Here is a 16,288-nt window from a genome sequence, read left to right on the forward strand (position 1 = left end):
TACCAAGATACACACCCTCAACCATTTGTTACTTTGAGATAGGATCCCAATAAGTTACCAGTACTGTCCTCAAACTTGTGATCTTTCCTCAACCTCCTGAGTCACTGGGATTACAGTGTGTGCTACCATGCCCTGCTTCTGCAGAGCTTTTCTTACTTGCACATTCCCTTTCAGTGTTATACCTTCAAAATTGGTTTGACTTGACTTATATGAACTGTCTTATTAGCATACGCATTATGACAGTGTATTTGCATTGAAATTTTAAATTTTTTATTTACATAGTTAGATGTAATGTAACTTTTATACATATACACATATACTTAAATGTAAATCCTACTTCCAGGAGTTCCACAAATATAATTAAATACATTAACTGTTTTTAATCCTCAAGACTTGGGCTTAAACACTAAGAACTCTGAAAGTTCTGAGCATGATCTGGTATCCATATAATCTATTTTAGCCATGAAATTTGTGTAAAAGTACCTGATTACTGGTGCATTGGTGCTTGCCTATAATCCTAGCTACTTGGGAGGCTTAGATAAGGAGGATCAAAAAGTTCAAGGCCAATCTAGGCAATTTATTGAGACCATATGTCAAAATAAAAAATATAAAGGACTGGGGTTGTAGCTCAATGGTAGAGCATCCCTCTACCCATAGTGTCCCGTCCCCCCCACCCTCAAATTACTTGATGTCTGCTTTTATTATCAGTCATCTTTTAAGGAATGACTCTTAACAGTTAACACATACAGGTTAACTTATTAACTTATCCTTCCAAGTGAGTATTGCCCTTAAGATATATATTATAATAAATTATGAGTAAGCAGATGAACATACTTGTGAGATTGTAATATTAGAACTGTCACTCAGAGTGAGATTTTCTTATTCCACAATTTCCCAAATTATCTGGTTACATATACTTTCAAAAATGAGAGGACAGTTAAGATTTCATATTTATACCAGTGCCACCTAGAAACTCCAGTAATTAAGGTGTAAAATTTAAATCAGTTTAAATAACAATTATTTAAAACATAATTTGGTAATGAATGGATAAATGAAGTAAATATTAATAATAATAAACAATATACTCTTAACTGTTTAGGTTAACAGTTTCTTTAATATAACTGAAGTATCTCCTCACATAGGCATTAACAGATCAACAGCAATTTGATAAAGCTGATGAAATGTATGATAAATGTATTGATTTGGAACCAGATAATGCCACAACATATGTTCATAAAGGGTATGTATTTTTGTGGTTCTGTTTGTTCCAATAAGATACTAAATTTCTCCTTCATTGTAATAAAGTGGGTTTCTTTTGGCCTTTGAGGAATGGGACTGTGGTATCTGTGAGTTCATCAACAGTTTCCTAACACTTATAAATGCTGTTTCATTCTTATATAAAATTAATAAATGTCCTATTTTTTACCCTAGGTTAAGGGTTTCAATTTTACTTCAAAGCATCCTGTCAAACATTACTTATATCAAAATAGGAAAAATACAGAGTGTGCATTTCTATCCTTGTGTACTTAAATATAAGAAACTTCAGGCTGGGGTTGTGGCTCAGTGGTAGAGTGCTTGTCTAGCATGCATGAGGCACTGGGTTCTATCAGTACCACATAAAAATAAAGATATTGTGTCCACCTAAAACTAAAAAATAAATACTAAAAAGAAAAAAGAAACCTCGCTTAAAAATGTAAAAAGTAAGGAATGCAAGGCAAGTCAATAATGGATCCCAAGCCAGGCATGGTGGCACACATCTGTAATCCCAGCGACTTGGGAGGCTGAAGCAGGAGGAATGAGAGTTCAAGCCCAGCCTCAGCAATTTAGCAAGGCCCTAAGCAACTCAGTGAGACCCTGTCTCTAATAAAATGTAGAAAAGAGCTGGGGATGTGGTTCAGTGGTTAAGCACCCCTGGGTTCAATCCTTTGGTACAAAATAATAATAATGGATCCCAGACCATTGGATACTATTGTGTTGTGTGTGTGTGTTGTTGTGATGGTACTGGGAATTGAATCCAGGGCCTTACAAGCTCATGCTCTACTGCTGAGCTACACCCCTAGCCCAGATGTGTTTTGTTTTTGTTTTTTTCTCTTTAATAAGGAACTTAGACTATAAAACTAGTAATAGGTTGGGGAAAAAATCCACACACAATGTGATGCTGATTATGTACTGCTTTGAGTAGTTTTTATTTATAAGTCAAAATAAAATTTATTGAGGATGGAAATTGTGTAATACATTTGTGTTTCTGTTGATACTGAGCCATGGTCACATGACTGCTTTTTTGCATTTGCAGTTTACTTCAGCTTCAGTGGAAGCAAGATTTGGATAGAGGTTTGGAGCTTATCAGCAAAGCTATTGAAATTGATAATAAATGTGATTTTGCATATGAAACCATGGGAACTATTGAAGTGCAAAGGTAATTCTAGAGTCTGTTCTTAGCAAGTTTTTGGCAGCTCCATAGGATACCTTGTTGTTCTCATTACATACATGTAGTTATGCCTATTGATGCAAGCTTCCTTTGAAACCATGTAACTTTCAATTGCCTCATTTTATCATTTTTTAAAATTAAAAATCACACTTGTAAAAGTTGTATAAGTTAAATTTATGCATTAGAAACAGAAACTAAGTCTTCCTCTAATATCTGTGTGTTCTTTCCTCTTTTCACCTGATTCATGTTAGAAGGAAAAAAAAGAACACATGTAATGTGCTAATATTTTAGGGAGTATAGAACAAGAAAGATTGATAGCCAGATTGCCATGAGATCTGTATTCTACAAAGCAGCAGACAAGGAACAAGCAAGTAGGCAAGTTGCAACATCTTCTGAACCCCCATGAGTTTTCTTTCAAATTGGGGTTGTATCAAATTATTTTTTTCCAACTCTTGACTTCCCATAACTTCTTATTTTATATCCAGAGTTGCTTTTAAAGGTCTACGTTTACAGGTATAATTGTTGAAGCATGGGACTTATTGTAGTACAGCATCTTAATGGTGGCATTGCCTTCCATTTGAGTCCCTATTTTAGATCAAGTACTGAACTTGAAGTGTTTTCCAAATATTACTTAAATTGATCTATACCCCGCTCTTTATAAAGATGGTGGATATAAAATCCTGAGTTCGGGTGAACAGTGCAGAAACTAATGCCCAGACAGATAGGTTAACATGGTTACACAGTGAGTCAGGAACAAATACAAAATTCAAGTCCATATTTCACCGATGCCAGAATTGCTAATCCTGTCACTATCATTGGTTAGGAATTTGCACAGTATCTCTTAATTCCCCATCATTCTGGCTTCCTGGGATCCTTTTCCTGCTACAGAGAGACAGAATAATGAATTGTGTGGTTCTTTTGAATCATTCTGTACTGACAGTTGCATGTAAATAGTTCTAATTTTAATAACATATTCTCTTACTAGAATAGGGTATTTGTTCTTAATTGTTTTTGAGCAAAGCTATGAATCTTTTTAGAAAGGTGAATCTATAAAAAGACTTTGCATTTAAGGTGTTTGTAAATCCTGCTGAGACCCCTTATTTAATCAAGTGGTTTGGTGAAATTTTAGTTAATTGTTCTTTTAAGAATTCCATTGTAAGGGCTGGGATTTTAGCTCAGGGATAGAGTACTTGCCTAGCATGTGTGAGGCCCTGGGTTCAATCCTTAGCACCACATAAAAATAAATGAATAAAATAAAGGTCTTATGTCCACCTACAATTAAAAAACATGAATTCCACTGTAAATCTTACTTTACGTTTAAATAAAACTAATGTGAATGAATGAATAAAATCGCTGATTATGCTAGTATTTAGCATATCTGCTAGTTGTTAATCTAATATCTGAACTCCTAAAAAAAGGTTTTGTTTTGTTTTTTTTAAATAAGTCTTTCAGGGCTGGGATTGTAGCTCAGTGCTTGCCTAGCACGTGTGAGGCATTGTATTCAATTCTCAGCACTACATATAAATAAATAAATAAGGTCTATCAACAACTTAGACTTAATTTTTTTAATTTTTTTTTATCAGGGTCTGGGACAGTGGCTCAGTAGTAGTGCACTTGCCTGGCATAGTGAGGCACTGGGTTCGATTCTCAGCACCACATATGAATAAATGAAATAAAGGTTTATCAATAATTAAACAAAAAAATTTTTGTTAAAAAAAAAAGACCCCTTTAAAAAAATAAATCAATCATATAGGCATACGTTGTAGTGAGTTAAATATGGTCACCCTAGAGGTTCCTCCTCTTAGAGTCTAACTGGAAGACTTAATAAATATAACTAGAGACTTTATAAGTATTTATTTTTGGATTACGTACCTGTATGCACATTTACATAGTTAAAACAATAACAATTGTTTCTCATTAACTGTATAAAGCCTAGCCACACTTAAGACTGTTAAGAGGTCAGTTTTATCTTATTGCCCAAGCATATTCATCTGTTTACTCAAAAACAGTAATTATCAGCCATAATACTAGGTTCTGGAACTTGAAAGTAAGATTATGATGTAAATAAATACACATTCATCTAACTATGCATGGAATTAAATAGAACTATGGGCCCATAGCTGGTAAAGCAGCTCATTCCCTGTTTTTGGAAGGGAAAATATTTTTCATGAGGATATGGTATTTGAACTAAGCCTTACAAAGGTGAGGATTTGACCAGAATCAGGCAAATGGGCAATAAATAATCTGAGTGTTGTATGCAGGAATGAGTGTGTGGCAGAGTCAAAGAATGGAGATTGTTTGTCCCTTTGTTACTGAAGTAGAAGTGCATGGGATTGGGCTTAGGGTGGTGAGAGACGAGGTAGAAAGAAGGTGGGCTTGCATAAACCTTCAAAGTTAAGGCCCCTGAAGGAAAGGCTTCAGTTCTCGGAGGTGGTCCCTGCTTTCTAAAGGAGCCTGTGTTTCACCAGAAACATGAAAACTTGAGGAACCAAACAGAATTATGATTTTAAATAACCTATATGATTTAAGGGGCTATAAACAATGTAAGAGGTATAATGGAAGCACACAGTATTCGTAAAAGTAGTTAACATTCCCTGAGTGTTTTCATTGTGCTAGACACTTTTCTTTGTTTTATGAAAGAAGTTATCTTATTGGAATCATAGTTGAAACTTAGTTTGTCAGACTTCATGTAGCAGCACTTATAGACTTTATTAGATACTGTGAAATGCCTGTTTAATATGAGAATTTTAAACATTTTGTTCTTTTAGAGGAAACATGGAGAAAGCCATTGACATGTTCAACAAAGCTATTAACCTGGCCAAATCAGAAATGGAGATGGCTCATCTGTATTCACTTTGCGATGCTGCCCATGCCCAGACAGAAGTTGCAAAGAAATACGGATTAAAACCACCAACATTATAAAACAAGGGGAAAGGAGACTGACGTTCTTTTTAAAAGAAGTTTACCCCCTCTTCAACTGAACCCTAAGGACACTCATAAACTGTGTTGAATGGTGGAACTTAGTATTCCCCTTTGTGGTGTTGTCATTCTTTACCTGTTTCATGTTTAGGTGTTGTGGGCGTGGCTGTTGAAGGAAGTTCACAGTCTTGCAGCTTTTATTCCCTGTGCAACAAAAGCTTAGAACCTGTTAAAGGGATATTAAAACAAAGTTGCATAGTAATAATTTGGCCATGCAAATAAAAACTTTGATTTGTTGATTCAGTTTTTTTTTTTTTTTTAATGGGGTGGGGGTGGATTATGTTCTGGGTGATTTTGTCTAAATATATAAATATATGTTTGTGTATAATATGAGTTTTACAATATGTTGTTTTTAAATTAACACGTATATAAATAATTTCTTTTATATTCAATTAATCCTTTTTAGTTGATTTTTTTTTTTTTTTTTTTAAGGATGGAAAGCTTAAATGGGGATTACAATAAATTGAGCGATCCTTTAACCATTGCCAGCATGCACAATGCCTCTGATTCTGCAGAACTTTAGAAATTTAAAAGTCTACAACAGCTGGTTTTCATTCAGTAAATTTTGCAGGAGTCAAGATATTCTGATTGATAATCTGTACAAGAAGACTATAATGGAGAAGTGGACCAGGAAAAAAGGTAAGCTGAAATAGAAGTGTGTTCATAATTGCCAATAACTTTTTCTGCAATAGTACTATTTTAAGCATACTTTTTTTAAAAAAAAGTATAGGTTATGTGTATAGCCCAAGTAAACATGGAGTGTGTTTATGGGAGTGTTTAATTTGCTTAAATTTTCTAGTGAAGAAAATATGGCTAAGTTCAGAAAGGATGTAAGTCTTGGAGCCAGAAGAGTTGTGGGGGTTTTGGGGATTTTTTGTTTGGTTTTTCAAAACATAGTATTTTTTGAAATGACAGGTATAGTGCTTTAGCTATGGCTACATGTGCTTAAGGAATTTTGAGCCAGTATTTTCAAAGACATTGAATACATGCAGAGTGCTTTTTTGTATTGTGCTAACCTTAACCTCTAAGGACTAATGGCCCATTTTTAGGTCTTCACTAGGTATACTAACAGCAGATGTTTTGTTCTGTTGGTTTTATCTGTACTCCTCCCTACTTAGGAATCACTTTAGTGTATTTCCAGTTGTTACTTTTATAGACCATCCTTTGGCTTATATGCAAAAGGATCTTTCATGTGGGGGAAGGGCTGTGTTCTTAACAGGTCTTTTGTTTTAGACATCAGATAGGGAGGGATTTATTTAAGTCTGAATATAGTAAAAGAACAAGCCTTATGTTATACTTTTCTGGAAATGAAGTCTAATTATAGTTTACATTGTTGGAAATAAATGAACATTTACCCTCTTTAAAAGGGTGCTTTATCCTGTTGAAACCAAAAAGATTTTGTCTATAAATGCTATCTTTTTAGAAACTATTAGAAATGATTCTTCTTCCAAAGTCAGTCTTTGGAAAATATTGAGGCCGCTGACAGATTTTAGTTGGGATTGTTAACATAATTTAAGATTGGGATAATGGAAAACTGGAGAGCTGTGCTTTTTTTTTTTTGTTCTTAAATTATGTATCTATAGGAATGTTATACATCTCTGAATGACCTCTGGCTTTAAAAAAAAGTTTTTATTTGCATGGCTGCATTTACATTACCACTGACATTTTCTTCTACTCTTCTCCTTTCTTTCTCCTTGGGGTTGGGTAGAAAAAAAAAAAAAAAGGAAACTGAAGCATGTGCCATTCAATACTGTCATTCCAAATTCTCAGACTATTGCCTGTTGTGAAACTATTTGAAAACTGCACTGAAAGCTGCATCTGTCTGTATTTTTTCTTTGTAAATGACCTCACATGTAAATTCACGAAATAAATATTACGTTCAAGCTTTTTTATGTATTCTTTGAACAGTAAGATAGGTAGCTTTTTATTACAGTTTTAGATAATCATTCTTTTGAGCTCAAACTAACTTTGAAAATAGACACGTACAAGTTGGTTGGTGTGAGTGGTGGTGTTTCCTGAAAGCATTCATCATTTCTACTGTGAAACAAAGCTTTACAGAGAGCCAAGAGAGCGACCTTCCTTCAGACAGTCTATAAACAAGAGGACCATATAGTTTAACCAAACCAAGAAACTTGGTTTGGTTAAAAAATTTTTTATAAAAGTAATAATTTCCCTAAACTGTCTTGGTAAATTGTGTTGTATGATCTCTGTTTATAACAAAATAACTTGGGAGTAGTTAGGGAAAGGGGTGGGTAATCATTCATTCTATCTCCAGTCCTCTACTAATTTGATTTGTAAACAAAGTGACAGAATTTTAAATTTAATGTTTGTAAGCTTTAAAATACTGATAGGAAAAAAAAAATGGTCCCCTAAAAAATATACACATCCTGTCCTTGGAACCTTACCTAAGATGGCAAAAAGGGATTTTGCAGATGTGATTTTATTGAGAGGAAATTACACATGGGAAGTGTAATGGCATACCTTCTTTAAAAAAAGAAAAAAAAAATTTTTTTAATGGTATTAGGGATTGAACCCAGTGGGTTCTACCATAGAGGTCCATCCCCAGCCCTTAGTTTTGAGACAGGTCTTCTGTTCCCAAGGCTAATCTCAAACTTGTGGTCTCCTACCTCAGCCTCCTGGGTCACTGCGTTATTGGCATGCACCACTGCACCTGGCCAACTTTTGTCATGTTAAGCCACTGAGTTTATGATAGTTCCTTTCAGCCGCTATAGGAAGCTAATGCTACTTTCACTGTATGTGTATAAGGAGAATTATAGTTCAAAGTTCTTTTTAGTATCCCAAAGTAGAACAACTTCATATGTACTGAAACTGGCCAAAGGTGGTTTAGGTAGTGAATGTACACTCAAGTGACAGACTGGCATTTAAGTCAAGAGCTGGAGGTATTTGTGATTTAAAATAAGTAGGATCTTGGTATAATCACCAAACCAAAAAAGACTGCCCTTCAGGTATAAGGTAAAAATTGAGATCCCCTTGTCAGTATCCTAGAAGAGACATCAAAAGGAAAACACCATTTTCAAGTGTTTTGGAGCTCATAATTAGGTAGCATAAAAATAATGAGTGATTTAAGGTGATAGTACACAGATTATACTTGGAACTATTACTTCTAGATGGTCTTCCTGCTGAATACCTGCTCATCACTGGGACAATAGCTGTGATGTCTGACCCCATTCAAAGGGAGGGGAGTTGATTAAAGGTATGAGTAGGCTTAAGGGACATGATTCCTGTCATTCAGAGCTCAGAAACACCTAGCCCAGTTCTTTTGTTAGCATTTAAAGATAACTGCAGAAGTGACTGCAGAAGTGTTGTCCTGAAAGGGCATGGAGAGTTTTTCTAGAGCAATAGCAGGATGAAACTTTAATTCAAAGGGGAACAGGATGAATAATGGTGGGGTTCTCTGCAGAGATAACCCATACATGGCTTATCTCTGAATAACTTCTGTACTAAACAACTTTTACCTGCTTTTTTTCAATATCTGCAATACAAGATTTTTACCCATATTTGCAACTACATTTTCCTGAATGCTGGCAGAAGACATGTGATTCCTAGGTCAGACAACAGACTTGATGATTTAGAGCACAGCATGCAAGTGCCCCAGATCCTAGGGGAGGAATGTGGTGGATCTAGGTGAATATAGCACATGGAGTGGATTTTCATTGCTGCCAAACCTTTAATGAGCTGGTCACAGCAAGCTGCCTGACCAGAGACTTAAAAGAACAACTAAGGTTTAGGTAAGGAGTTTTCTACAAGACAGGGAAACAGCAATCGTGACAAAAGATCTAAGTGAAGAGACATTAAGTGCCTGAGCTGAAAATGAGCCATCCAAATTGAGTCCAGCAAAATGAGTTGTTTTTAAACTGATTGGGAGAAAACAGTAGTGGAGCTGTATATTATCAGAATTATGAGGGCTGGGATTGTGGCTCGCATGTATGAGGCACTAGGTTTGATCCTCAGAACCACGTAAAAATAAAGGTATTGCATCCATCTACAACTAAAAATATTTAGAAAAAAAGAATTATAAACATATATTTAAGACCATTTGTGTAGAGACTACTTCAGGGAAAATATATAAGAGGGGCAAAAAGTAAAACTTAGAAACAACATTAATGATGCTAGGTTTTAGTGAGGCCAAATAGGTCTGCAAATGAGTCACTGACAGTCTTTGTCAGAGAAATGTCATTGTAATGGTGAAGGCATATCCGCCTTCAGGGGTCTGAAAAGCAACTGAAATATAGGAATTATCTGGTAAGCAGAAATGAATTTAAGAAAGTGCGTGGATACAAAAAATTAGTCCATAAGATGGCAAGATTTAGGCTTTCTTTTGAGAGAGAAACTGAGAATGAATCTAAGGACAAGATTTAAAGGACAGAGCACAAACTAGAGTGGGGTGCTAAATAATTTCAGAAGAGCTGGTCATCACAACAGAATATTACTACACCTTGCCCATCATGCTCCATGCTTGAGGATTCTTGTCCACTTAGTGGATTATGAACCAGTTAAATCACTGAACAAGAAGCATCCTTGTATGTATGTTCTAGTTATATGACTGTACATCGAGGGCTTCACTTTTTTATTGCTGATTTTTAACAAGAACATTTAATCTAAAAGTACATTCTCTTCCAATAACTAGCTTTCTCTTACCTTCCAAAATTCATTCAAGAAGAAACAAAACCAAATGAAGACAATTTGACAAGTAATATGAAACTGCAACACAAAAGCGGTTATGAGGCATAAATGAGAAGAAGCAATGTTAACTCCCTGCTGTAGTGGCAGTCAGTGCTGGTTATCTTTTCCCTTTCTGTCCCCTCACCTCATACCCACTCACCACCAAAACCTATCCAGCAGTGCTTAAAAAGGTTAGCCAGTAGAACAGAACATTCATCTTGAAACCTCAATTCTTACCTGAATCTTTTTTCACTTGGTGTACTTTACATGGACCTAACTTTTGGTAGCAACAAGGAGTTTCCCTAAATTTCACAACCAACAACTACAATAACAGGTTTAAAAACCCTGTTATTCATTCAGTTGCAACCAATGCAAAACCTACTACTACCTGTTAGGTCAGCTTCTAGATCAAAATCATTCTGCCTACCTGCATGTCCTATTTTAGCAGATCATCGTGGCTGATTAAAGTGATAAAGATTCACTTTAACTGGCTAAATGTGTTGCCTAAACTAGAGAGAGGTCCAAGAGGCCCCTAATAAGATATAGGTTCAACTTGTAATAGCAGCCTTTAAAGTACTGTACAAAAATAATAATTGTGGAACTCGTTAGAAAGTAGGGGGCTGGGGTTGTGGCTTAGCTGTAGAACACTCACCTAGCATATGCGAGGCTCTGGGTTCAATCCTCAGCACCACATATAAATAAAGTTTTTTAAAAAAAAAAAAAGTTGGGAGTTAAGGGAAATGGCAGTTAAAATTTTTCTCACAGCTTCAAACTGTAATATTCTCCCACTCCAAGTGGGAATCCAGGATTCATTTTGATTAAATATCATTTTCTCTTTTTTTTAAAGTATTTTAAAAATATTTAATGCAAGAATATATTTGACTTGGCTTGTTCAAGATTAACATCAGTACATTTCCATACATTAATTGATAGAACTATATAGAAAGGAAAAAAAACATGTTACAGATAGGTTGTTTTCATTCTTTTTTTGCTACTTGAGATCAATATGAATTCCAATCCTGGATCCTTCAGAAAAAGCAATAACATCTAATAAAAGAAGATTTAAAGCCACAGACAGCATTTAGAGTCTCTGCATACTCCTGCATGGTGAACACTTTCATACGTGCTCTTGGTAAACTAAAATAGTCAGCGTTATCCATGATTCTGTTATAACTTCCACTATAGGCTCATATATAGAAAACACAATAAGCCAGGCCAAAAATCTGTGTAGAGAAATTTAATGAAGTGACTCAAATGGTTTCAGCCATGACACAAGGATGTCAGAAGTTAATGAAACCCCTTTTCTTATGCAAAATTCCAAAATAATAATACCCCAAGTATTGAGTTTCAGCTTGAGTATCAGTAAATACCCTTTGTTCCTGTACTTCTTTAAATGGATATTACCATTTTCATTTTGTGTGTAAACTCCCCTGTGTTCCACTAGTTATGAAAGCAAAGTATCTTTTGTACTCCATCCATAAAAACATTCATTAGATACCATTTTCTAAAAGGTAAAAACATTGACCAGGTTACCACACACTTCCAAAAATAAAATGTTTCATACTCGTTATAGGATATCCCTACTTCATTTGTTTCCTTTCATAGTCTTTGAATGCACCATAAGATCACCAGGTATAACACTAAAAGAACAAGACTGAAATACAAAACCAAGTTTTAGCGAGCATCTGCCTTGTCTGTTGTAGGAATGCTACATCAATATGAAGTGTCTTTGTTTCTGTAGCACCAGTGATAGTTATGATGGCTAACCATACCAAGTGTACGTGAGGAGATGTAGACCAACTGGCTGGCACCACTGTAAAATCATAATCACTTTGGAGAACAGTTTGGCAGTGAAATGTGTATATGAGATAAACAACTTGTATAAAATGTTCTAGCTCCTTTACTTGCAACAGCCAAGAACGGAAAGTAGCCCAAATGTTCACCAACATTTAAGTGGATAAACAATTCCTTTTAAAAAAGGAATAAATAACTGTTACAAACACAGATGAATCTCCAAATAATAAAGACCAAAAGAAAAAAGTACATATGGCATGATTCCATTTTTATATAATTCAAGAAAATGCAAACTAATCATTAGTGATAAAGTTTACCAGTGATTGTCCGAAGACAGAAGAGTAGCCAGAGGGATTATAAATGGGCACAGGGAAACTTGCAGGTGGTAAGTGCGTTCATTGTCTTGATTTGAGTTATTCCATGGTTCTTATATAAAATTTCACCAAATTATACACTTCATTTAAAAAGCCATTTGTCTTTTTCACTCTTGATCTTATGAGTACACACAGTGCTATTTTCCAGAGATTAAATGATATATAATGTCTCCACTCATAGCAAATAGAATATATACTCATGTGTCTTTTGTTTAAAATTTTTGCTTTATTTACCAGTATGGTAAATATCATGTAAAACCAGTAGTGTGCTAGAGCAGTATTGTACCAGGTTACATGAGCCAACTTTTACACATAAATAAAAACACATTAGTCCAAGAAGATTCTGAGACCAAAAGTGGTTCCGAAGTTTTTTTATCTATGGAGCTATAAAGTATTACTAGGGAAAAAAGCAAACTGAAAAGCAGAAAAAGATGAGATTTTCTGACACTCAATCCTATCAGAAAAATCTTCTGCAGACACACTGAGTTGCTTTCACCAATGCCATTTTCCCATGAGGCTCACTGTTGACCTGGCCTTTCCTCCAAGATCAGGAAGGCCTAGTGTTAAGTCATTAGCTCCTTCTTGAATTTAAAGAGCCCAAAAGCTGCTAGGAAAGAAAAGGTTGCCATATCCTCTGGCAAACACCAAGGATCCATCATCTTGCTTCCCACAGCTATGCAGGGACTAACAATAACTTTAATATACTTTTGAAGACGAATAGCAGCAGACCAACTCAAGCAGGTGGGATAAGAGGCTTAATATAAAAAAAGGTTTGTATTAGGTACATCAACCAACAGGATACCAAGATTTTTTTTTTTTTTTTTTAAAGAAAGAGTGAGAGAGAGAGAGAGAATTTTAATATTTATTTTTTAATTTTCGGCGGACACAACATCTTTGTCTGTGGTGCTGAGGATCGAACCCGGGCCGCACGCATGCCAGGCAAGCGCGCTACCACTTGAGCCACATCCCCAGCCCCCAAGATATTTTTTAACCTACTGCTCTTCGGCATCTTAAGGAAAGAAGCTTCATGGACCCCCCTTTCTGCTCTTTGATGCCAGTCTGTGTCCTTTCTAACTATTCAAGATGGCTTTATCATCTCAACAGACAGCTCTCCCAGGAGGAAAAGGCTGAAATTTATTTAAAAAACCATTAAAGAATTCAATAGGAGCCTAAGTATGTAGCTCAGTGGTAGTATGTGTGAGTCTTGGTTCAATCTTCATCACCCCTACAAAACAAGAATCAACAGAAGCTATGCTACAGAAACATTTGTATCTTCCTGTTTTGTGAGATGTTGGAAACAAACTTTAGGGCTTTTTCGTCTCCACTGCATAGAGGTCTGATCGCTTCTGTTTAAAAATGGGGATTTGCTGGCGTATTTCAGCCAACTTCTTCAGGTCTGCAAGAACAGGAAAGTGCATGATTAATAATTTGCAAATCTTCACTGACCAAGGGGATTTCTTCCCCAAGCTGCAAAAACAACTAGAGTCTCAGCAAGTAACTTACCTAATATAAATGCACTTTATCTGAATGCACCCATAGCCCCGCAGTGGTTCCAAGATCATTGCAAAGCAAACCAAGCAAAGCTATAGCCCTATGCACCTGGCCTTAAAATCAGACCTAGAATACTCTGAATCCCAAAAAGGGGGTATAAAGGAGTCATTTCAAGTGACTGAGGCTTCATACTTCAGAGCAGTGGGGATACAAGGGAGCCAAATTCCCAGAGCCAATCTTACCTATGTCTGAATACAGGATCATTTCTTCAGTGCCAGCTTTGGCTAGGACCTCCCCCCTGGAAAAGATTCAGAGGGAAATGAGTGGACTTACTACCATCTGGTCATTTTCCAGGTCTCTGTTTTTCCTCCCTGTCTCACAAGCCAAAGGGAAGATTCTGAGACCTAAAATAAAATGGCATGTGTACAAATCCCTGCTTTATCATTTAGTAGCTGAGTGACCTTATGGCAAGTCATTTGGAATCACCAAGAGCTCTGTGAGGCTTAGTAAAATTATGAAGTATGTTTCATAAAACTGCAAACTACTAGGAAGTGGCAGCTACTCCACAATTATAAACATCTGGGAATAAAGTTAACTAGAAATAGCGCCACACTATTTCTTCATGAGTGCCCTTCAACGAGGACCTTTCCAAAGGCAGTCTTGATCTTCTTACCCCTGCCCAGGCAACTATTCAACTTGAGGGTGGTGATTCTGGGTCTGAGCAGACCCCAGCTCTGCTGGAATCCCTGCAGGCTAAGGGGTTTTGGTTTCAGATTCAAGCAAAAGATTTAAAACTATAGAGTCTGGTGGGGCATCCACATGCTTAAGACTAATCTGGAAAATTAATTCCAGTGCTTAGTCTCAGCCCAGAGCAGATATTCAGAAACTTTCAGTGAAATAAATGTTTTTTTAAAGTAATGTGTCATAACAAACAATCTGACATAATAACTGGTTCCACTTACTAGAGAGCCATAAACATTCCTGGCACAGATGGCATTTAACCAAAAATCCTTTTCTGTTCTTTTCTAATTCTTGTCCATTTGTCCTGGCACTCAAAAATCCCTCTCTGTGTAACCCAGGCACCCACCCCCATGTCAACATAAGCCAGAGAGCCCCCAGGCCCTGTGGAATGAAGAAGGCAGATCACAATCTATCCCAAGAACTAGCTATGGAGCAGCTGCCCAAGAGGCAGGAAGCCTATTAATAATATCCTGACAGAGGAACCTGATGCAAGTTTATGGAAACTGTTAAGCCAGCTTAACCCTTCCAGTCCAATATCCTCCAAATTTAACCCTAACATGTAGAATGATCAGGGAGAATTTCACTAGTCATATTTTTCTCATATCTTCCAAGGCCTCCCTACCATACACATTGAGCTTTGGATGCTATAATGTCAGAAGAGTGAGCATCTTCGGACTCCCATAGCAATGTTTAACCCTTCTCAGTCTTGTCTATTAACCCTGAAATTGTGTAAGTACATATCTGTGTGTGCGTGTGTGTGTGTGTGTGTGAGAGAGAGAGAGAGAGAAAGAAAGAGCTGTGTGAATATTCATACACAGAAACAGTGAAGAAGAAGGCCAATTTCTAGAGTCCAAAGTCCTGGATCCAGTTAAACTCTGAGAAGTACAGTTCTACCCTCAATAATCTGAATTTAATAAGGATAAGCTCCTGAGTCCAAGTTAATCATGTTTGTGAAAGTACAATATAAACTCTACAAATGCGGACCACAAGGTCTGCATATTAAGGGATGAGTGAATGTTGTATGTCTGAATGGACTTATATGCTGCTTTCACTGAGTAATGTTTTACCCTTTCACAGGAGACAGGGTCATGTTTCCTTTACTAAACCCAAACTCCCTGCTTCTCTAATCATTATGCTTCAAACAAAGTCCTTGCCCTGTAACTCATTCCTGTCCTAGAATCAGTTACTCAGCTTAAATTTTAACCAAAAGTTAAAAAAGAGTTCAGGAATCTCTTTTATTAAAACCACTCACCCTTCACTACTGCCTTGTTTACTCTAAGTGATTCAAGTGTGATTGACAGTGAAAGTTCACTTAGACACAAAGAAGAAGGCTAAGGTCAAGCACGTAGGTAATTTCTTTTCACATGGTTTTCAAGGGGAAGCTTCTCTTGTGCCTGTCATGTGTGGAGAACTGGGAGTGGAAGATGAAGGGGGCTGGTCAGGGTTTAGACAAGCTAACTGCCCATGTGTCATCTCTCAAGCTCCCACTGAGCCCACCCTCACTTAGATACACTCACCAAGGGTTCACGACAGTGCTGTGTCCCCAGGCAACATAGGAGGCGTTATCATCCCGGGCAGGAGAGGCTGTAGCCACATATATCTGATTATCAACAGCCCTGTAGCCAGTGAACAGAAAAGAGGTTATGCACATTATACATCTACAACATTTCTCTATCCCAAGTACACAGATTCTTTGTTAAAAAAAAGAAAGAAAGAAAGAAAAGAAAACTACTAGAAGAAAACACAGAGGCAATGTTTCAGGATATTGGAATGAGCAAGGATGGCGGGGGGGGGGGGG

The 16,288-nt window shown here is 36.5% G+C and overlaps 2 protein-coding genes across 2 annotated transcripts in view; one reads left to right on the top strand and one right to left on the bottom strand.

The window, feature by feature from the left end:
* Tomm70 (translocase of outer mitochondrial membrane 70) overlaps positions 1 to 7,295 on the top strand; it is a 33,805-nt gene extending 26,510 nt beyond the window's left edge. The window contains exons 10-12 of the mRNA XM_015478582.2: positions 1,143 to 1,240; positions 2,294 to 2,416; positions 5,197 to 7,295. Coding sequence (XP_015334068.1) covers positions 1,143 to 1,240; positions 2,294 to 2,416; positions 5,197 to 5,350 — 375 coding nt within the window. The 3' untranslated portion in view covers positions 5,351 to 7,295. The remainder of the gene's footprint in view (positions 1 to 1,142; positions 1,241 to 2,293; positions 2,417 to 5,196) is intronic.
* Positions 7,296 to 11,314: 4,019 nt separating this feature from the next.
* Positions 11,315 to 16,288, bottom strand: part of Nit2 (nitrilase family member 2) — a 20,137-nt gene continuing 15,163 nt past the window's right edge. Inside the window, exons 8-10 of the mRNA XM_015478583.2 lie at positions 16,008 to 16,106; positions 13,992 to 14,047; positions 11,315 to 13,654 (exon numbers count right to left, since the gene is read on the bottom strand). Coding sequence (XP_015334069.1) covers positions 13,563 to 13,654; positions 13,992 to 14,047; positions 16,008 to 16,106 — 247 coding nt within the window. The 3' untranslated portion in view covers positions 11,315 to 13,562. The remainder of the gene's footprint in view (positions 13,655 to 13,991; positions 14,048 to 16,007; positions 16,107 to 16,288) is intronic.

Source organism: Marmota marmota, unplaced genomic scaffold (assembly GCF_001458135.2).
Source record: "Marmota marmota marmota unplaced genomic scaffold, marMar, whole genome shotgun sequence".
NCBI classification, from domain to species: Eukaryota; Metazoa; Chordata; class Mammalia; order Rodentia; family Sciuridae; genus Marmota; species Marmota marmota.